The sequence below is a fragment of the Ascaphus truei genome, chromosome 12 (assembly GCF_040206685.1).
Source record: "Ascaphus truei isolate aAscTru1 chromosome 12, aAscTru1.hap1, whole genome shotgun sequence".
NCBI lineage: Eukaryota > Metazoa > Chordata > Amphibia > Anura > Ascaphidae > Ascaphus > Ascaphus truei.
In genome coordinates this window covers 38,381,919-38,404,245 of record NC_134494.1, presented here as the reverse complement: position 1 = coordinate 38,404,245, position 22,327 = coordinate 38,381,919, and the positions used below count along the sequence as shown (strand labels likewise).

The 22,327-nt window shown below is 38.5% G+C and overlaps 1 protein-coding gene across 3 annotated transcripts in view; it reads left to right on the top strand.

The window, feature by feature from the left end:
- The window catches only part of CSTF3 (cleavage stimulation factor subunit 3), a 65,635-nt gene that overhangs the window by 5,678 nt on the left and 37,630 nt on the right, over window positions 1-22,327 (top strand). For all 3 annotated transcript variants that reach the window (XR_012787605.1, XM_075567364.1, XM_075567365.1), the window contains exons 2-3: window positions 5,218-5,319; window positions 5,437-5,532. Coding sequence is in view for 2 of the 3 variants with exons in the window: in XM_075567364.1 (XP_075423479.1) it covers window positions 5,218-5,319; window positions 5,437-5,532 (198 nt within the window). In the remaining variant the exon portion in view is untranslated. The remainder of the gene's footprint in view (window positions 1-5,217; window positions 5,320-5,436; window positions 5,533-22,327) is intronic.

Genomic DNA, 22,327 nt, shown 5'->3' with positions numbered 1-22,327 from the left:
CCTCGCTGAGGGGAGGGACGCATAATACATATAACCCTTCTCAAAGACGAAGGTTAAAAACAAACACTGAACTACATTAATTTTTCTAAAATTGATTTCTTCATTATACACACACATACTCCGCCTAATGTTGCGGTGCCCTGGGGGAAGATCTCTGGAAGCTGAAGCATTGGGGCTAAGTATTTGTGTGGATAGTGAAGCAGTAGTTTTTAGAAAAATAAAATTAGTACTCGTTTTGAACCTTCCTTTCCTATTATCTGTTTTGATATTATTTGCACATACTGTCCCGAGGACATGTTTTTCGTGTGTGTCTATATATATATACTGTATATATATATATACTGTATATATATATATATATATATACTGTATATATATATATATATACTGTATATGTATATATATATATATATATATATATATGACACACACACAAAAAACATATATATATATATATATATATTCAAAAATGAATAGACGATACCGTTCTGTGGCTAATGTAATGCTTTTATTTGTGTGAGCTTTCGAGATACACCGATCTCTTCCGGCGGTGTTACAAGGCTGGAAGAAGAGATCAGTGTATCTCGAAAGCTCGCACAAATAAAAGCATTTCGTTAGCCACAGAACGGTATCGTCTATTCATTTTTGATTATTAAGCTCGGCTAACACGGTACAGATGCCTCTAAATCTGTGTGTGTGTGTATATATATTTATATTATATTCAGGCATTTCAAGAATTCAATCTCTTAATGTATGAGGTAAGTGGAGAGATATTGGGTTGCCACACTGACTCCCGAGGGCGAGGTTTGAGTTGAATTTATCTGCTGTCAAAGGTGCTTAAGCCTCCCCTTAATGACTTAATCCTACAGAAGACCTTGTATGGATACACACCTGCTGTTTTTGGTGTTAGAATATCTTTAGTTATCACATTTCATTTAAAATTTGCTTCAGTGTTCAGAGGCATTTATTTGGGCACCACCAGGGTGTATTCTGGTTTGTGTGGCAGCACCCAAGGGTGGCGTCACATAGCGCGCACACTGCAATTTTAGTGACTAAGGCCGCGCTTATAGTCCCGGCGACGTCGCGTCAAAGCAAGTTGATTTAATCCATCGCATACGTCTAGAGATGCTGGCCAAAGTTGCTGGTCAATGGAAATTGATTTTTTTTTTCTAGCGACCGCCGCTTGATGTGAGAGGTTCAGCCAATTTGGGCGAACCGCTCATGGCCACACCCCCGGTCACTGTCTCACCTCCTACACTATAAGCTGAAATCGCTATTGCGACGGAGGACGCCACGCCGTAGCCGGACTATATAAGTGCGGCCTAATGCAGCAATTGAATTTACATTTGTTTAATGATGACCAACACAATAGCTGCTCCTCCCCCTGCTGCGTGAGTTTTTACTGTTTGTAATTCAGACATATTAGGGCACGGATTTTTTATTTTCTTTGTGCTACATTTTATCTAGATTGGTTTATTTTATAGCTTTAAACGTATGTTAGGAGAGGTGCTATATAAATAGTTATCAATATAACTGATGGTGTCTATGGTTTTGTTTTTGAGGTGGGGGATAGAGGGAGCAGAGGATTGGCGTGGGGGGACAGTATGCGTGAGCTCACCATACTAACAATGTAGCAATATTGGGACGTGTTTAATCCTTGCCCTGTCACTGCATAAATCTGTTCCATGGTTTAAGGGGATGGCTGAGCTTGGACTCTGTGAAAAAAATGTTTAACATAATTTGTTCAATATAAAGGTGATCACTACAGAACTAGTGCTCGATACAGTATACACAAACCACCAGCAAGGCTGCAAGATGGCTGTGTTTTTGGTGATTACTATTTAAAATGATAGACTTCATATGCTAAATGTTTTCTGAGTATGCACTGTTTACCCGTGAAAAGGTTCTGCTGTCAGGAAAAATTATATTGGTGACTTCAGTCTGTCCAAAGTAGTTCATGCAAAATGTCCCACGGTTTTGCTTCAGTTTCACTATTAGGGTATTTATGTAGAACGTCGGTTCTTCCCATGTCAATATTTAAATTTTTGTAATATGTTCAATTTAGGACTTAGCTCCAGGTGTTGAAACGAGTGCGTAGTACAGTACTTGGGCTTCCAAGGCACCAATGGATATTAAAATATATACAGTTAAAACTTTATCTGGCTAAGTTATACCATATCATACCATAATGCTAGTATAAATGGTCAAAGAATTACAATGGTATAAAGAATAAAATAGTATACAGGTACTTGCCACTAGAGTAATAATACTATCATACATCTAGCAGAAATATTCGGAGCGATCTAGAGGTGCTGGATAGTGTGTGTGGTGTGGTGTGGTGTGTGTGGTGTGGTGTATATATATACTGTGTATATATACTGTGTATATATATATATATATATATATATATTCCTGTCATTTGCTGGATTTTGACAGTATCGTGTAAAAAAAGTTTGTTTTTTTAAATATTTTTTCTGATACTGAAAACCAACATGTTCCTGTATTTAATGTAAAGACTGTTTGTTAATGTTGCATTGTTTATGTGAAGCTGTGCAGTGCATATAACATTGCATATTAAAAGTGTGGTTTAATAGTTGTATTATCTTTGCCTGGCTTGCTTTTAATTCCCATTCCTACCGGTTAATAACTAACCCCTCTTTACAGAAGAGTACACTTCGTTCCATTCTTTCCTCGGGATAAGAAAGCTCTTAATTCATACTGTATGTAAACTGAATGCACCCACATGCGAATTTGAGAATTTCTAAATATTTCTGTTGCTGTGTGCACTGAAGATTGAGATGAAACGAGGTTTCCACGTCTTCGGTTTCTACGTTTGCTGCTCAAAATGACCTCTAAATCTGTAAAGTAAAACTAATGTACTACGTTAAGTTCAAAACTATTTAGTCTTGAACATTTTTTTGCACGAAGGACAGTCCCATATGTTTTAAACTACCTTTCACTATTTTGTAATTGGGGACTCGTAATTAGTTTACCCAACCAATTTGAATTTATAAATTATAGTATATTCAAGTAAATTATTAGGTATTAGATACAAGAATAGGTCAAGTGGTTACAATGAACCTAAAAATAAATATAATTCTTTAACTTGTCCTTTATATTTTTATTTGTAATTTCGCTACGCTTGGTCTATTAACTGTAGCTAAATTTAAAATCCATTTAACCTGCCACTGCCATGATACCCCTTTATGCACAAGTACTGTACATATAATTAATTTACTTGCAATAGTTTTTTTAAGCCATTGTTATGTTTGTTTGTAAGTCTCCCAGTTAATTTTGACGGTTCTGAAATAAGATCTCGGTTGTACTCTGACCAGGTCAGTGAGGCATTGCTACGGATTCCTCTTCGGACCGTCCGTATTCAGTGTTGATTGGCAGGGTAATATTGCATGGTTTACCTGAATTAAACTTGATACAGTACTTGGTAAACCTTGTTACCTTGCTTCTCGCGCTAATGAAATATGACTTTGGGCCAACATTTCCAACAGGCACCAAAGTAAATTTTTGGGGTTTCATGTGTCTGTAAAAAGGATTCATGTTCCACCTTATCATGCTTTAAACTTGAAAATGCCAGTCAATGTGTGGCGCTGATGTTGATTGCATGCAATTGGTCCCACATGTAAAGCTTCACAGCCAAAGGAAACCAATTGCATACCACAACCTGTATAGCAAAAGTGATGTTTAGCAGTCATTTTGTATGTTTTTTATTTGTTTTATCACTTATGTGGTTTGTTGGTATTTTTTGGCTATATTTTATCTTGCATTTTACGCATGGAGTGGTTACTGTCTTTTGTTTTGATTGTACATGGTGATTGTCGTGGGTTTCCCCCCCTTCCCCTCCCCCCCACCCTCCCAAAGTTTCTATAAAGACAAATTTTCACTCTGGGTAACAAATGCTTATGTATGAACTATTAGACTTATTGTTTAGGAATGTTAATTATTTGTGCTTTGTTATAAATGCGTAGGAGTTCTTTGGCCACCCCTCCCCCCTTTGCTCCCACACTCCTAGTAACTCACTTTTACTTCGTAGCAGCTTTAATAATATTGTAACCGCTCATAACTACATATATTATTGTCTGTGAGTTTTATCTCCAGTTTATTCCCAGCATGGTGAGTGAGCTTTTAGTCTTTAGGCTGCTGTAGTGCAGGTCTTTGATTAGAGCCAATATTACTATTTTGTACGTGCATGCTTTTATTTTCAAAATGGCAATTGAAGAAAAGCCTTTTGATGCACATAAATTGAACTTTAGTTTAATTTACGGTAAAGAAGAAATAGGAGTATGAAACTCCCTAGCGGCACCACTTCAGCCGAATCCAGCAGTAAAATAGTATAATTCTTTCTTTATAATGCTTCTCAGGGACGTCCCATATGTGGAATTTGTTGTCTCACAGTGAGACTTGTTGTCTCACAGTAAATAAGTGTTAGTCTCCCCAATAGCCTCTGAACCGAGGAATATCTTGCATGGGGTAAACTTATGAATAAATTAAACTCACTGTTTGAGAGGAAGGGCTCCTGCACATCAGCGTGCTCCAACCAGTGTAAACGTGGATAGAAGATAGAAGAACTCAGGCGGTGCATCTGCTCCAGAGAAGAAATGTTGCAGACCGGGGCTCTTTACTGGTAAATAGCTTTATTGGCACATGGCAGCCGAAAAAAACAACTCTTGCGCGTTTCACGCGTCACTCCGCCTCTGATAAAGCGCGGAGTGACGCTCGAAACGCGTAAGAGTTGTTTTTTTCGGCTGCTATGTGCCAATAAAGCTATTTACCAGTAAAGAGCCCCGGTCTGCAATATTTCTTCTCCGGAGCAGGTGCACCGCCTGATTTAATTTACGGTACTTGTTTTTTTACAATGCTCAATTTGCTATGCATGTAATTTGTTGGAATATGAGGTGTTTTTTTTCTCTCCTTTTTTCGTTAAGGAACACATGCCAGTAACTTTACAGTTAAACTGAAAACCGATATTAAAGCAGAGTTGTTTTTGCCAGTTTAGTTTATATTGATGTCTTCTATGTTGACTGGTCGTCTCTTAATATACTGTGTGCTGTAGTTCCTAATTTTTATTTCCCAACATGCAGGTTAATTCATTTATTTTTTTGTGGCAGGAGGGAACTTTATAATCTGCTCCATTATCACTGAATCCATTATGCTGGTTTAACTGCTTTATAGTCATGTTTCCTTCCTTTTTTTGTTTTGAAGGCTCCTGAATATGTTCCGGAAAAGGTGAAGAAAGCGGAGAAGAAATTGGAAGACAATCCGTATGACCTTGACGCGTGGAGCATTCTCATTCGAGAAGCACAGGTTTAGTGACATAGGATTACATTATCTATGGGGCCCATCAGTGTTTTGATTCTGGAGAACTTAACAATGTATGTTTAAAACCATAATATTGTAAATGCTGTCTATTCAATTTTATAGAATCAGCCTATAGACAAAGCGCGGAAGACATATGAACGACTTGTTACCCAGTTCCCAAGTTCTGGCCGGTTCTGGAAACTGTTCATTGAAGCCGAGGTTAATATTTTAACTTTTTTTTTCTTTATGGGTATTTATTTTGCAGAAAGCTATAGTTAGGAAATCGGTTTGTTAGGAACAACACATGTAGGACACTTAACTTTAAATGTTATCCCTATATTTGTAATTTAGGGTTAAATTAATCTGGAGCTCGGACATTAAGGTTTTACCACACTGATGATTGTTGCATAATGGTATTGCAACATTAAAACGTTTTAATGGTATGGAGTGCTTTAGCCTTTTATTTATTCGTCATGTGTCAATTTATTGCCTCCTGTGTCATTTATTTAGATCTCATATTTCATTTCCTTCATATTTACAATGTGCAACCTAATTTGAATGGTATCCTAAGAAAATATCCTGTTAGATTATTTTTTTTTTTTAATAAGAATGGTATACTTTGTAAGATGTATCTGGTGGGTGGTTTTTTTAACATACTGTACATGGCTTCAAATTAATTTTACAATGTATAGCCCTGTTTAATTCAGAAACTGAAAACTGCATTGAATTATTAGTCATTAATATGCATAACGTCTTCTTTATTTATTTGTAGCACACATTCTTAAAACATGTAAAACTAGGATTACTCAGAGGTGTAGTGAAATTGAATAAATACCATATCGGTTTAGAATGGAATTGCAAAAAGCAACAAACTTTGTAACACATTGTTGCATTAAGATACAAAGCCACTATTTAACTACATGGGATAAAATCCACAGGAGCATTTAATATTGGAAATGTAGTTGCACACTATCTTCTGCTGATTAGACTGTAGCCTCAATTAAATACACATTTAAAATACATTTTGAGAGTAGCATACTGGGCACAAACAGAAAACATTGTTTTTAGTCTTGCGAATTCCTTTGTTATTCCCTTGTGAATTCAACTTCCTTTTCTATTTTATATCCCGTGTGGGAGAATAACAAGAAGTTAAAAGGTTGTTCACTTAAGATTTATTTTCTGAATTGTGATTTATTTTATTGTGCATTCATGTAATTGTACTTTTTTTTTATTATTGGAATTTTCCATTCCACTTAAGAGCATTTAAAATGTGTGTTTTCGTGTTTAAGTTCATTTATATACACTTTTTGCTTTATTTGAAAACCTGCAAATTGATGTCAAAGTGCATTCTGAAATTAAGGTTGCCCCACTTAATTAGTGACTTAATCTGAAAAAACAATTCTCACAAGTTATTACTTTCTATATTTTTAGATGCTAAAATAGCAGTGTTGCTTATCTGCACGGTTTCAGTTTAGGAGAGTAAACATCTGCGGCACAAACATATCAAATGTATAGTAATCCTCTCTAATAGTTTCTTCAAGTGCTGCCAAAAACTTTATTTTGGGCATGGTAAGATGGCATTGAGTAACAAGACACTAAATTTGGTTCCCTCGAGACCTATTACAAGGTATTAAATAGGTCTACCCAGTAGTTTTTTTTACAGACTGCAAATTTAGCACTGAGTATGTGATACTGAAACACTTGATTTATAGTTTGGTCTGTATTGTTTGCAAATAGGATTAGTACTAGCCACACAAGGCTGTTACTGGTATATGCATGTATGTATGTCTTTATTTATATAGTGCCATTAATGTACATAGTGTTTCACAGGAGTAATACACGTGACAATCTTATAAATAACAAATACAAATAACAGGTCATGGGAATATCATAAAGGCAACAAACCTTAATACAGACATACCCCGGTTTAAGGACACTTACTTTAAGTACACTCGCGAGTAAGGACATATCGCCCAATAGGCAAACAGCAGCTCACGAATGCGCCTGTCAGCATGTCCTGAACAGCAATACCGGCTCCCTACCTGTACCGAAGCTGTGCGCAAGCGGGGAGAATGTAGATCCTGTTACAAATGTGTTATTTGCATCAGTTATGCACGAATAGGACGATTGCCGTACAGTACATGCATCGATAAGTGGAAAAAAGTAGTGCTTCACTTGAAGTACATTTTCGCTTTACATACATGCTCCAGTCCCATTGCGTACGTTAATGCGGGGTATGCCTGCTGTCTTTAGTGTGTAGAACGGCAAAACTTTTTAAAACTTGGACTGCATTTATTCTTTGTTATACTTGTTCACAATTAAAGCAGCCATCTCTCAATAGTATATTTTGGAAATAGATGTAAGAGCATTTGGCCAAATGAGTTGTGATGGCTCAGTAACTAACACGCTGTTTCCTTTATGAATCTTTGTTCTGTTTTTGTAATAAATTATTTATAATGTGCAGTTTATTTCTAAACCCGCTTGACTTTCACACAAGAACATTTCTGCTGTCCTTTTTAAGAAATGTGTATTCTTTTGGGTTCGGGGAACTGTGGTTTTGTTTTTCTTAGCTTTATTTTTATACGGTTTGCTGTTCATTCTGAGCTCAAGTTGGGGTTGGGTGGTAAATATCCCATCGAAACCAAAATATAAAGACATCAAAAATAGTTCCGTTAGCGAAAGGATTGAAAGATGATTATAAGAGGAGCAGTAGTAAGATGAAGGATAAGGTTAAGAAGACCAGCATATATGGTGTTGAGGGAATTTAATAGAAGGGTGTTAAAAGAGAAGGGAGATGGAGTTAAGAGCGATTAGGAAAATATAAAGAAACGAAGGAGTAAGGGGTTAATTGATTTAGAGCGAAGGAAGAAGCTTAATTGAAGGTGTTGTGGACAGGTCTCGCTGAGATGTGCTAATGGCTTGACGTGGTTTTGCAAATTGTTTGAGATTCTTTCCTTAATATCACTGAAATTCAAATTTCACACCTTTGCGACATTTTGCCGCCTTCCATGAGAATTTTGAGAAGTTGACAGGATATAAAGGTCATGTGACCTGCATACTGACATTTAACGCTTGGCAATTTAAAAAATATATTTTTGTTTCAAAGCGTCCCTGGTTTATGAATCTTTGCAATAAATGTGTCAATCTCCCATCCCTGAACTTCCAGACACACCACTTGCCCCCTTCTTGGTCCAGCACTAGCGATCATCCATCCCTGCTGCTGGGGGCTTTCATACACAGCAACTTCAAACAGACACCCATGCGCCCGCAGCAGTCGTCAGATAGAAATACAGCGGTAATAAATATCAGGTTACCGTTCCTTTTTTTTTTATTCCCGCGGTATTACTATAATACTGGTATATTGCCCAACTCGAGCTCAAGTTGGTCTTTAGTGTTTTCACCAATTAAGTCTTTCTCCTGCATGTTACATATGACATTATTAATAGTCACTACAATGTGCTTGAGTATCCAACACTCCTAGTTTAATCCTTAACATTACATGTCATTGGTTTCACTCTACAGTGTAGTGAGATCAAAATATAAATGATACATTACATTTACAAAGTTGCCACGCTCAATTCACAATACTTTTAGGATTAGAAACATGATGTAAATATCTAACTATTATATCCCTTGCATTATATTATTTTTACTTTTATGATTTGTCTTTTCATTGAATTTCTTTAAAACATTTTTTTTTATAAATGTCTTGTGGGTTTTCCGAGGGTGCTCCTAATTTAAAATGTTTGCAATTAAATGTGCATGAAACGCTCTAATATTTCCTGGTATGGGAACTTGTAAAGTCGTTTTTGCTTTTTGGCAATTTGTATAAAATAGGCTGATACCCTACATATATTCATTCTGCCTTTCCTGGTCCTTTTTTGAAGAGCCTTAACAGACATGACTGGAGACCCTCAGAAAAGAATTCTCTGCTCTTAAGTTGTAAATGTCTTGTTGATCAACATGTTTGCAGAAGAACTTGCTCTTCCATGAAGACTGCTGTTCACTCAAACACGTCCTGCAATACTATGAGAACCCACATTTATGTTGCGAGACTGGATATAGCCATTTCTAAATGCAGTAACTGTCTAGCAAATAATGCTGAATATTAGTAATATTTGAACACGTTTCCGATATTTACTGCCGGCGCAAAGCAGCACTTCACCTTTGAAATCAAGGCATTTCCATGATAGCTCCAATTTCCACTGAATGTCTGCATGTTTCCCCATACTTTATAGCAGGAGTGGCCAACCCCAGTCCTCAATAACCAGCAACAGGTCAAGTTTTAAGGATATCCCTGCTTCAGCACGGGTAGCTCAGTTGGTGGCCCTTGAGGACTGAAGCTGGCCACTCCTGCTATATTGATATAACACTTTTTAATACCAAACACACTCCACAGCTTACTGGTGTCATCAGACACTGGTTTGTTAGTCTTGCATCCCATAAAATGCACCATGGTGGTTAGCTGAGAAAGCACCTGATGTATAGTTGCAAAGGAGATTATCTTCTCTTTGCCTATAAAGGCTTTTCTAAACAAAACTATTAGAAACTTGAAAGTAATCCCTCGAAAGACTTGTTTATTTAATGTTTGGGTTGGCAAATTAATCAGGAATCATGTGCCCCGGATCTGAGAACTACTTTTTTGTGTGTGGTGCCGGTCACTTTGACATGTTCCCTACAACAAAATATGAATCTGGCGAAGCTGCCAGAATCCTCTATAGCCAAACACAGTATGTTTGCCGTGTGAATTCTAGGCATGCACAGTCTTTATTAGGACACAGTTTTTATCTTCCAATTCCTTTTTGAAGATCTATGTATTTGTTTAAGCTTTTGGTGCATCGGATGTTAGGAAAGCAGGTATTACTAATGTTCGAGGAGCATGGTCTGTGGGGGAAAATACTTTTTAATGCCTTAAAAAGTTTTTTTAAATCTGCAAATTCAATGATCCCGTAAGCATGAAACTTATAAATGTTCATTTCAGGCTTTTAGTGACATGTTAATAAAATGAAAGTCCACTGTGCTTAGATCTGTAATAACTGTCTGTTTTTATTAAAGGTTTCACTGAGTGATACTTAATAACACTTTCAGATATTTCCAAGCTGCTGTCCTGCCTATAAATAAAAGCATTATGTAGAAGTCTTTCTCTCTCTTTCCTCCCCCCCCCCTCTTCCCTTTCTATTTAGAAATCATAAATAAAAAATAACCCAGGCTTCCTCTTATTGCTTCAGTGGGAGTTTATGCCTGTCTTTTTATAACCCTTTGAATGTACATTTTCTCCTGGTACAGCACATCAAAGCAAATATGTATGCCATCTATACTGATCTAAGTATCAAGGCGTATATATCCTTCAAATAGACATACACAATCTTAGCAAGCTCCAAACCCACTACATTGCATATGTCATTTGGAGAGCTACTGGCTTTGTGACCTAATGCAGGGGTGCGCAAACTTGTGGGCGCACCCGGCAAGATTTTTTTGGGGGGAGGGGCGACGACGATTACAGAGGCCCACTGTCTTCCCCAAGGCATCTAAATTAAAGGCCGGGGCCCGCGCAAGGCCTCTGTGAGTATCTCTTACCTTAACTCAAGATGATGCGTTGCTATGGCGATGCAGTGCGATGTCACATGACCCGCAGCATCATTTGACTAGGAAGGTATGGGGGGGGGTGCGAACACTGGCGGAGTACCAAAAGTTTGCCCGCCCCATACCTAATGTATGCAACAAAAGATGTGCCCCAATGCTATATCCAATATGACAAAATACATTGTAATGTACTATATAATTTATCTATATTTCTTTGTAAATATGGGTCATATAGTTCAATACTTTGGCCAAAATATTTTAAGCCTACAACAAAGTCGCAGTAAACACTTTAGTAGGTCCTACACTACCAATATTATATGGTCTTATGTATTTCTTCCACACCGCGTTGGGTGGGTGTGACATATGCGGTGCCTAAAGAGTTGCCGTTTAAGAAGCGCTATATGTGCTACGTATGAGCTATAGTGCCGTTAAAACCCAGATATGCCCATATTTAGTGAAAAAAAATCATTAAAATGTATACATGAAATGTTGAGGTACAATACCTTTTTAAGAAACATTAAACTGTTAATCATGAATACAAATGTTACATAGAAGATGAAGTTGAACCTTTACACTATTTGTAAAGATAGTCAATTGCTAATTTTAAATATAGTGGGGTCATCATGTTTGTATATAAAAAAAAACATTTTTTTTTTTATTGTGCCTTTTTCTCAGCCTTGGCCTTTACTTCATTCTTTGCAGGTTAACTTTTTACACTGCCAAGCCAATATATGAATGAACTGTTACAATTAATATTTCTTGACCAGGATGATGTTTTTGGAAATAAAGACACAGGTAGAATAATTCTCTGGTGTGGTATGCAGATGTGCCTCAGGCCATTCCTTTTTTTTTTTTGTGCGAGTTATTGAAGTGTGGATACAGAAACGACCAATTGTGTACATTTCATTTTTAATTCTTAGTGAGGGGAGAAAGAGTTGAACAATTTGAGAATAAGAATTTTGTATGTCTGTTTTATATAGTCTGGGAGTTGGGACATTTTAATCCAGCATGGTAAGTGGATTTCACTTGGCAGATAATGGCTAGTTTATCTGGGCTGTTGGGACCATATAGGAGGGACCCTGAGCACATTGTTTGCTAGGTAAAAAAAATACGTCACTTTGATAACCAATAGCCTAGATCTGGAGTTGAAATATATCTGTGCAGGATCTTAAAATCACGTAATTCAAATGAGAAACCAGTGTAGCTGACCTGCATAGATTGTCTAGCTGTCCCATGGGATGCTGACATAACTCTTATAATTCATACTTTGGTCCATGACGTGATTAATTGTTTCGAACTGATGTTGCCATTTTGTACACCTAATAAACAAAAATTATAGTCCGTGTTTCTCCCTGCTACTTCTCAGTGAGTGGTGGTGCTGAAGCAGCGGAAGTTGCTGCACAATGCCGGGGGGTGGTATATTTTACAAGAGGTGGCCACAGGATTTAAATTGGGTATGCTTGTGTTGGTGAGGCCACAATAGGATTGGATGGATGTTATGTCAGTTGGTTACTTTCAAGTGTTGACTGAGACTGAAGGCCTCTGGAGAGGGGATGCAAAAAGTGGCTATCTGCCGCTCACAATTTAACAGATCACTTAAGGGAAGAGAGTATACATTTTATTTGCCGTTTAAGAATGCCACCTCCATTATTTTATATTTTGGGTAGAAGGTTCTGGGTATACGGAGTGTTGACAAAAATCAAGAGCGATACCTTTCGCTTGAAACTCCATCAGGTATCCAGTATTTAAAACAGCGAGGAATAATTGCAGAAAAAAAGAAGCATGTGCATTATACTTGCTTTAGGAAGACTTTATTCCTATTTTGAACTTATTCAAACCTGATAACTTTTATTGGGGTTTTCAATTATACCAGTTTGAATAAGCTCCACAATTGGAGGAAGGAATGTGCCCGAAAGATAGAAAAAGTAATTTATTGCTTTGGATGAAAACCTCTTTTTCTAGAGATCCTCTTTCTAGAGATCCACTATTCAATGATTAATGAAATATTGCTAAATTGTGACAGTAAAGGAAGGCTGGAGGTTTACCCTGACTTGTAGCATTGCATACCTGTTTTTTTGTTGGCCACAGTAATTACTGGAGTCCTTTTCCTTAAGTCTCTGATTTACTTGTGAAATAGTGGCATAATTGTCACATTACAATTCCTAGGTTTGCCTAGTGCTTATACTTACTTTTTAAATTCTCCCCGTTTGGGAGCACCAGTTGATGTCACATGTATGTATTCTCTGACCACTTGTCTGGATGTCAAAAATGTGTACGTTAGGCTGAGTCCATACAGACTTCAGCTGTGCGGAGGCGGAGGGAAAGCGGGTGCTTTCCCTGGCCTTAGTCGGGGGGCGGGCCAGTGACGTCACGGAGCTGGTTCGCCCTCATTGGGCGAACTGCTAACGTGACCGGCCCTGCGCTCCCGTAAGCGCTCAAACCAAAAAAAATTGTGTCTGCTATGCTTCCGCACGCCTGCTGAAGCGTGCGCAATCCCCTGCTAAAGCCGCTTTAATTGCGGCTGCAGGGGCTCACTGACAAGCGTCAGCGGATAAGCGCTGACCATGGACTCAGCCTTACGATTCTTAAGAGATGCATCTGCATGGAAAACCTAGAAATATTGGATTGAAACAGTCCTATGATCAGTGTGACAGGGTACTAAACAGAGTATAGGTATATATCTTAAGTCCCAAAAATTGAGCCAGAAAATGTAGCATGTTGATTGGAGTTTAAATCAGTTAGGTTTGTAAAACATATTAAATCAGTAATCCATTAAATGACCACTAAAAATGTAGTAGATGCCACGCAGGTGACTTAACTCAAAGTGGGATTTATGGTTAATAGGGAAAACCTAGCTTGTGAAGCTAATTTAACCCGTTCACCACACTTGTTGGAGATACTACTTAGAGTGCAATAAGAGTGTAGGATCACAACAAGTAACATAAAAACATGACTCCAGGATTTAGTACTCACCGATTTGTAGTTTGTTTTTGGCTCCAGGACGTGCATCCAGCATAGTTGAATGATCGCAGTGTAATCCACAATGGAGAGATGCAGGGGGAAAACGGAGTACAGCACATCCAAAAAGGATTAAAAATGATTTATCTGGTGCGTGACATAGGAGACATCAAAATAGATGGGTTAAGGAGAGAAACTCTTGACGCGTTCCGGGCGTAGCTTGCCCTTTGTCAAAGAGTTGTTTATTCTTTGACAAAGGGCAAGCTACGCCGAAAACATGTCGGTTTCTCTCCTTAACCCATCAAGTTTGATGTCACCCACCAAATAAATCATTTAAAATCCTTTTTGGATGTGCTGTACTCTTTCTCTGCATGCTGTACACCGCATCTCCATTGTGGATTACACTGCATGGAAAACCTAATGGTGTTTCAGTGGTTGACAAATCACCAAAAAATCTACTCGCCACCTAGTACCACACGTGTGCTGCTTGGGCCAATAGGAGCTCGCCACGATGTTAAATCCACTCGCCCGGGGCGTGCAAATGTATAGGTTTGTCGAACACTGTATATTATTGTTATTATTATTATTTTTTTCTGTCAATTGAAGAACTTGTGCTTCTCTGGAGCATAGAAGAACACCTTTCGTTAAAGAGAATACAAAGAAAGCTAGACAGCCCGACAAAAAAAGTTAACTTAGAGGAAAAACATCCTGAAAACAGAGCTTCTTAAACAGGCTTACATCGAACTATGCTTTTCACATATTTTTGAACAAATCTACAAGAGCATCACCACCAAAAACCTATTTGTGAACTGCAGTAGACATTATCAACTCCTCAGTTTTATCCAGCATGGGACAGGTTTACTGTTTTAAGTAAGGAACAAGGTAGATGTGATGCTTTAAAATTGTGACCAGTCCTGTAAATGGAATATCCGAATGTATAAATCCACAATGGGTTAATCCAAAACACGGTGGAGTGCCCCTAATAGAGTTGATTAGAGACTGGTGGGAATAAGTGTGCCATTGGAGTCAGCTTGACACCCACAACCATAACCACATAATGGCACCCAACCAGTACAATACTTATGAATGGACAATGTCCGTGGTAGACAGGAATAAATAAGGCACTGCGGCACTTTACCTGTACTACCCATGGGGCACTCTTGTCGTCTGCGGCGTGCAATCCATCTGTTGTAGGTCCAGGAAAGTAGAGAGCATAGATAGAGCACAGCCAGGGATATCCTGTATATTCCATCCAGGAGAAAAGAAACAGCCAGGCCACTCCAGAAGTAACAAAAAAGAATTAATTTATTGCATGCTGAACATACAGCAAAAATGGACTAGGTAAACGCACCTATGCGTTTCGTACTTAAAGGTGCGTTTACCTAGTCCATTTTTGCTGTATGTTCAGCATGCAATAAATTAATTATTTTTTGTTACTTCTGGAGTGGCCTGGCTGTTTCTTTTATTCCTGGATGGAATATACAGGATATTCCTGGCTGTGCTCTATCTATGCTCTCTACTTTCCTGTTTTAAGTAAGGAAAGGATAGTGACATACACCCTAGCGCATGAAATAATAATATTAACGAGAACCTCAATTTCCCAGAAGCAGATTGTGCCAGGGTTCCCAAGAACACACCAAATTTTGCATGGATAATTTAAAATTTTATTGAATAAAAATGTTTGTGGAACATTTTTATTAAATACATTTTTATATTCATGGAAAATTTGCTGTGTGGGGGAATCCTGGCACAATCTGCTTCTGGGAAATTGAGGTTCTCGTTAATATTATTATTTCATGCGCTAGGGTGTATGTCACTATCTTTTCCTTATTTGCATTTAGGGAACAGAATCCCCTAAGCAGCAGAAATTAAAATTGGTTAATTGTATTTATGTCCCACCCTTACCAGTGTAGATTATTTTCATGAACACCTCCATTTTTTATTTTTAGAGGCTCAACATTAGAGTTTTTAATAAGTGTAGCATATACAGAACTGCCAACCTCAGGCTCTGTCAAGTATACTGTCCAAAAAGAAAAAACCTATTGCCTTTCAAAAGCTCTGTACACTTTAAATTAATCTACAAAGAACTCTGTTGGTCTGTTAAAGATATTGCAACCTACAATAAGTCTGTTCTTGCCAAAGACAAATACAGCCACAAACTTTGAGCTACCTGTTTATTAAAATGTTTTACTTTACATACCAGAGACCAGAAGACAATTTTCATTTTTTAGACCTTGCACAATGAAAATGTCCAGAGTTTCAAGTAATGGGTTGGATATCCAATTGTCTAATATTTATCACACACACCACACCCCCCCTTTTTAGTGGCTGGTATGCTTCCCCCCCCCCTTATAAGGCTGTTATGATAGGACCAGGGGGGAGTGAGTGTCCTCGAAGTGTGTTCATGGCACTTAAGTGTGTAAACAGGGAGGAAAGGTGATATGTTATCGGACAGGAAATTACATGGTGGTATCACCAATGCTGTTTTCATTGACAACCAAACTCACGCCATCCATATATAAATATTTTTTCCCTGTGCATCAAGGCATTTTGCTAAATGTGTGCAACTACTCACAAGTAAATTGTGCTCTACATGATTTAAAGTAAATCTGTCGTATCATTCCTTGTACATTACCGAGATTTGGAATTTACATACAAGCATTGGTAGTTGTAATGTTCTTAGGCCTCGGTCAGGGTTCCTGCTGGCGTGCGGAGGAGCGCTGAGGCTCAGGGAAAGCGGGTGCTTTCCCTGGCCTTAGACAGCGCGCCGTCCGGGGGCGGGCCAGTGACGTCACTGAGCTGGTTCGCCCTCATTGGGCGAACCGCTCACGTGACCGGCCCTGCGCTCCGGCAAGCGCTTGATTTTAAAATTTACCTAACTACGGTTGCGGAAGCGTAGGCGAGCCCCTACTAAAGCCGCTCTCATTGCGGCTGTAGGGGCTCACAGGTAAGTACAAGCGCGCCTCAGCACGGCGCGCTGACCATGCCCGAGGCCTTAGCACAGTAAGGGGTTTTTTTTTTTTTATCGCACTGACCAATTTGTTTAATAAAGGTCGTCATAGAAATAAACACCACGACCGCTATTTTCCCCCATTAGCTCACAATTTAAACCACAGTTACCACAAATGATGTGGATTTTTTAAAATCTTCCCTTGATTCTATTGTGGACAGTGTAATCATCGTTGTCCTTCTTAATAATTTTATATTGTTCTATTATAAGCTGCTATTGTGCGCAGTGATCTGTGTTTTGACCGCTTTATTGCTTTTATGGTGTCACAGGCGCTTCTAGTAATTAAGTGGTAGTGCTTTTTGTTGTTCTGAATTATGGCTGCCTTGTAAATTGTCATCAACCTGTTTACCACCCAATTGTGAGAGCCATGAAAACAGCAAGGTAAGGCTTCACCTGTGGACCTGAAGAATGCGTTACCGTAATGATGTAATGCGCACCATGTCCACAATCCAGACATATTTACAGAACCATATGCTGTAAAAGTATTCAACATATTTATGGTTATCCCTCAGCTCCTATTGCTCAGACCCGGCTCTTACCTTCGCCATGTTGTTTTGGCTTCTAGGCCTAAATTTAAAAAGACATTACGTTTATCTGAAATTAGACAATTGCTAAAACGTCAAGGAAAGATGTTACATTTATTTATTTATAAAATGTTTTACCAGGAAGTAAGGCATTGAGTTACCTCTCGTTTTCAAGTATGTCCTGGGCCCACAGGTATGATGACAAATACATGGTTACATAAGTGAACAGGGTATACATTATATGCAAGACTTTGCATGCACAGTTAGAGATAATATATGTTATAGGCGTATGTAACAGTTACATACAAGATTAAAATGTGAGACCGCTTTAGTTTTGGAAGAACTTGGACTGGTGGTGGTTGTGAGAGTCTCCGGTAGATTGTTCCAGTTTTGGGGTGCACATGGTGATACATTTTCATTGTATTGGCCCTCTAAGTTCTATTAGCAGTGTGTGATTAAAAAATTGAGGGATGGGGTGAAGAGCTGCTGATGGCGCTAAACCGTGCGATCGTTATGTCCGGAGAGTTGACAGTTCTGGTCCCTTTAGGGAAATCAATATGGCTGCCATCCAAGCCTCACTGCCATGGGCCAGTAGGAGGCTGCAATGTCATCTGAGCAAGATATTGCAGCTTCCTATTGGATGACTCCTGGTAGCCATATTTGATTTGACTTTAAATCTGCCAGTAAAATCAAAGATAAATGTTTTGGGGAGACACATATTCACAGTAACGAAGTTTTTTTGTACCATTTTTTGACCAACTGCCTGTTAATAGCGATTTAAAGCCTACTGGTGAATAGTTTAATACTCCTTACTATTAAGTTCACCAGTTTTTAATTCAAAATGGTAGACCACAAGTACTGAATAGTACTATATGCCCATATGAATTCTAAAGTAGTATTGCATATCTTGTTTACTTTGGTTATTTATTTTGATGCTGAAAATAATAATCTACTCTTCACCTGTATTGATTGCATAGTTTGGAAAGCTGAAATAAATATGACAAAACTCCATAATACATTGAAAAGTGCGGGTGGGGGGGGCGACACTTGATCTTAATATAAAGAAAGGGGGGACACCAGTCCCCAACAAATACGTATTTGTATTTCAGCATGCATACACAAAAAGTGACAATTGCAATTGATTACATAGACATACATTCGCCCGAAGAGACTCGACGTTACGGGCTGTGGCCCTTTGTCACGACTCTTCTATTAAGTGGTGTTACTCAATAATAGCTATTCATTTGGTGCTAATGGTCTCTGGAATCTTCCCTATACGTGTTGAACAGAAATAGGCAATCCATGCGTTTTTTTTTGTTTTTTTTAAAGACCGGATTGAATCGGGGTCTATGGAGCTGAACTCCCATTCATTTCATCTCCGGGGACCCCCTTCTTCCTGAGGTACTTACCTCTGTAGTGGGTGCCGTTAGCCACTTCAGGGTTCATATTATGTCTGCTTTTCAAAGGTTCCCTATGCCAATAGGAAGCCGTAACGGCTTCCTATTGGCCCATGTGACACGGGAGCTTTAAACTTCAGAGATACGACACCCCCTTCGGAGGTAAGAATCTCTGGAAGCAGGGGGTCACTAGAGCTGAAATGAATGGGTTCAGCTCCGGAGCCCCCTTCCGCTTAAACCTGGATTAAAACATGAAAAACAAAAACCGTCTTGGATTGTGCCTTTAAGTACCTAACACTTGGCTCCCCTCCAGCAATGGGACATACCTCGCCTGTTTAACCAAAAGGAGCTTTCAGCAACAAGCATTTGTGGTCAATAACAGACACACACAATCTGAAAGGCATTTACAATCCGTTTCAATACCACCTGTATTTGTCCTCACTGCCTTCCTTTCCATTAACCACTTGTGCGTTTTGTTAATTTTTGCTCCCCAATATATATATATATATATATATATATATATATATATTTTATAACTTCAAGTTTATTGGAAATTTTCAGTATAAATAGCATCGCAATACATATACCATGAACATTCACAATATTAGTCATTTACGATACTGTTAGACTCTCCCACTGGTGTATCTAGTGCTCACATATAAACATAATGTCCCTGATACCAGCCGGGATATTTAGGCAATTTAAACTTAGGGGAACAAGAAATTAAAATTCAGGGGGGGAGGGAGGAATGGAGGGGAGGGCTGCGGGCACTCTACTCTGCCTTTTTCCTATAAGTGGCTGACTAATTTGCTGTGCACAATTTATTTGCAAACCTCTTGGGCCGCCCACCATGTTCATAAGGTGTACCCTCTTCTAGGTCTCGTAGTCCGGTTCGCTCTCTTTGAACGAGAATGCACTTGGGATTATCATTGCCAAATCGTGGCTACCTCAACCCCCGGGATGTCTGTCTGTTCCAGCCAAGGCGTCCAGACTTTTAGATATTTGTTACCAGTGTCATTGACCAGACTCGTCAATTTTTCCATCTGGCATATGTACCATAATCGATTCCGAATCTTAGGGATAGTTGGGATCTCGGGTTGTTTCCACATAGCTGCGATCTCGCACCTCGTTGCTGTTGCAAAATGTGCAACTTGTTTATTGCCTGATTTTGATAGGCCCTTCCATGGTCTGTTCAAAAGGAACAGCCCCAATATATATCTAGAAGCTGGTTGTAGTTTCATCTTCTGAGTGTCTTGAATCTTCTGCACATCTATCTATACTGTTGCTCAAGATCCTCACTACTTTGCATTAAATCATGGTTTGTAAGACCTATTTAGCTGCTTCCCTCTTGAGGAACTTTCTGCTGTCCAGCTTCCCTTGTCCCATTTCTCACATTCTTCTGACTGGCCCGTGAACTGGCCATTTCCTTCCCATTGTGATTGGCATTTCTCTCCCATTTGTTATTACACTGACAACTTGGTATATGGAAGTATACTCGTGTGTACTCGGAGGGTATACGTTCCATTGAACTTTGTGAAACATGGATTCTAAGCAATACATGTATTACAGTTCGTTATAACACTTCTCGTTACTTGTTTTGACATGGTGTGTTTCAGCTCTGGGTAATCACAAGTCTGTCAATGAGATGTCTAAAGTTTACCGTTGGGTGTCATCATTGTGTGGTCATCGTCCTATCCTTAGCAAGCATGGACATTTCCCGAGAACTTAAACATACCTCCCATAACAGAGAGCCTTGTATGTAATGTGTATTTGAACAGCCTTGATTTTACCTGTCAAGTGTGAAATATGTCTTGGTCTCTTGTTTGTCTTTAAAAAAATAAATAAAACCTGTCTAAGATGGGCATTATTGTACCCTTTTTAAGTTCCATAGTATCCACCATTTCCTACCCATTTACTTCAGTAATGCAGTGTAAATTGCTGTTTTATATGTGAACACTTCCAGCACATCTCCACATATGGGATTATTATATATTTTTAATAAAATGCTATTTTGGGGCATGTATGTCCCGTTTTATCTTTTTAGTGCGTGTGCTTGGCATGACCTGTGCAGACAGAACTTATTTGTATTTACATTCTTGCAATTAAATATATCCACATCAGCCTTTTCTATTATGTTATACTTCTTGTTTACAATGTAAGCCGTACACCCATAAGATGTTTTACAGTGTGTTCTTGACATACAGTGGATGCACAGGTATTGTAAACTGTTAGGCTAAATGTTACCCAAATTAAAGTTGTGTAATTTCTGTGAAATCCACGTGCATTAATAAATGTGGGGCACATCATATAGAAAGGATTGTGTAGCATACTAGAATTTCATATCATTTGAATTGTTCCGATGTAGTGTTTTTTTTTGTTTGTTTTTTTTTTATAGCCAAAGCTGCTATATGACATCATTTTGTATAATTAAACTTATTTGAAAACATACATGCTTTGCTATTGTTTCCTTGCTCAAGTTTTTACTTTTGCTTATTAAATGTTGGTCTATAGAGTGAAACGTGACCATTCTCAAAGTTATATCAATGGAACGTTTTCTTGGCTGTTGTTTTTTTGTTGAAGAGTAGGTTATTGTTAGCACTCTGCTCTCCATGCTATAATAAATAAATGCCTCCTTTTTACCTTTTTGCTAAATCCTTTTGCTTCTTCTCTTAGCAATCCCGCCCTTTTTAAATTCTGTAGGTATAGAATTTGCCTCCAGGGGAGATAAAAAATGGCAGCTGTCATTCACATTTATTAAGATGAGCGGTTGCACCGATCACGGCTAATGCCAGGGTAAAATTAAACAGGTGAAAGCTAGCACAAAAAATGACTATTTTGAAACTGTCATTTCTTGTTGTGTTTTATTTCTATCGGGTTATGTTAGGGCTTCAAACCCTTTGTTTTGGTGGGGATTATGTTTTTAACCCTTTTGCTGCTTTCAGGATGTATCCAGTACGGCACACCAGGGACCCTTGTGCTGTAATGGATATGTCGTGCTTTAAATGCTCATGGGTGAACACTACGATAATGGAGTGCACTTGCGTTTCAGTCATCGGGGCTGGTCGTGACCATGTGATACCGAAACGATCACATGATCGCGAACTGGAGGTCGTGTGGCACTTGGGTGCTGCTGCTGGGCACCAAACAGGTAATATAAGCCTGTGGCAGCCACAATATTATAGTGTCTCGTAATGAATTTTGCTTCAGTGTCTTTGACTTTTTAATGACACCATTTTGTCTAGGTAGTATAGAAGCTTGTTAAATTGGTACTCTGTCCAAATATTTTTATGATCTAATTAGGCTTCTATTATGTAGTAATTACTGAAAAATGTCGGTATACGGCACATATTAACTAAGAATAAATACAAAGCCATTGCATTCATTTTTATTATTGAACGAATATCCTTGTGACGAACTCTTTTGTAATCGCCATCGTACTGTAGGCAGCTTGAGTGCTCGGTTGACATAAGCTGTATGTCACGAATGCTGACACCATTGAGGCCCTTGTATACATACAGAGTAAGTCAGGTCCATTTGCTCAT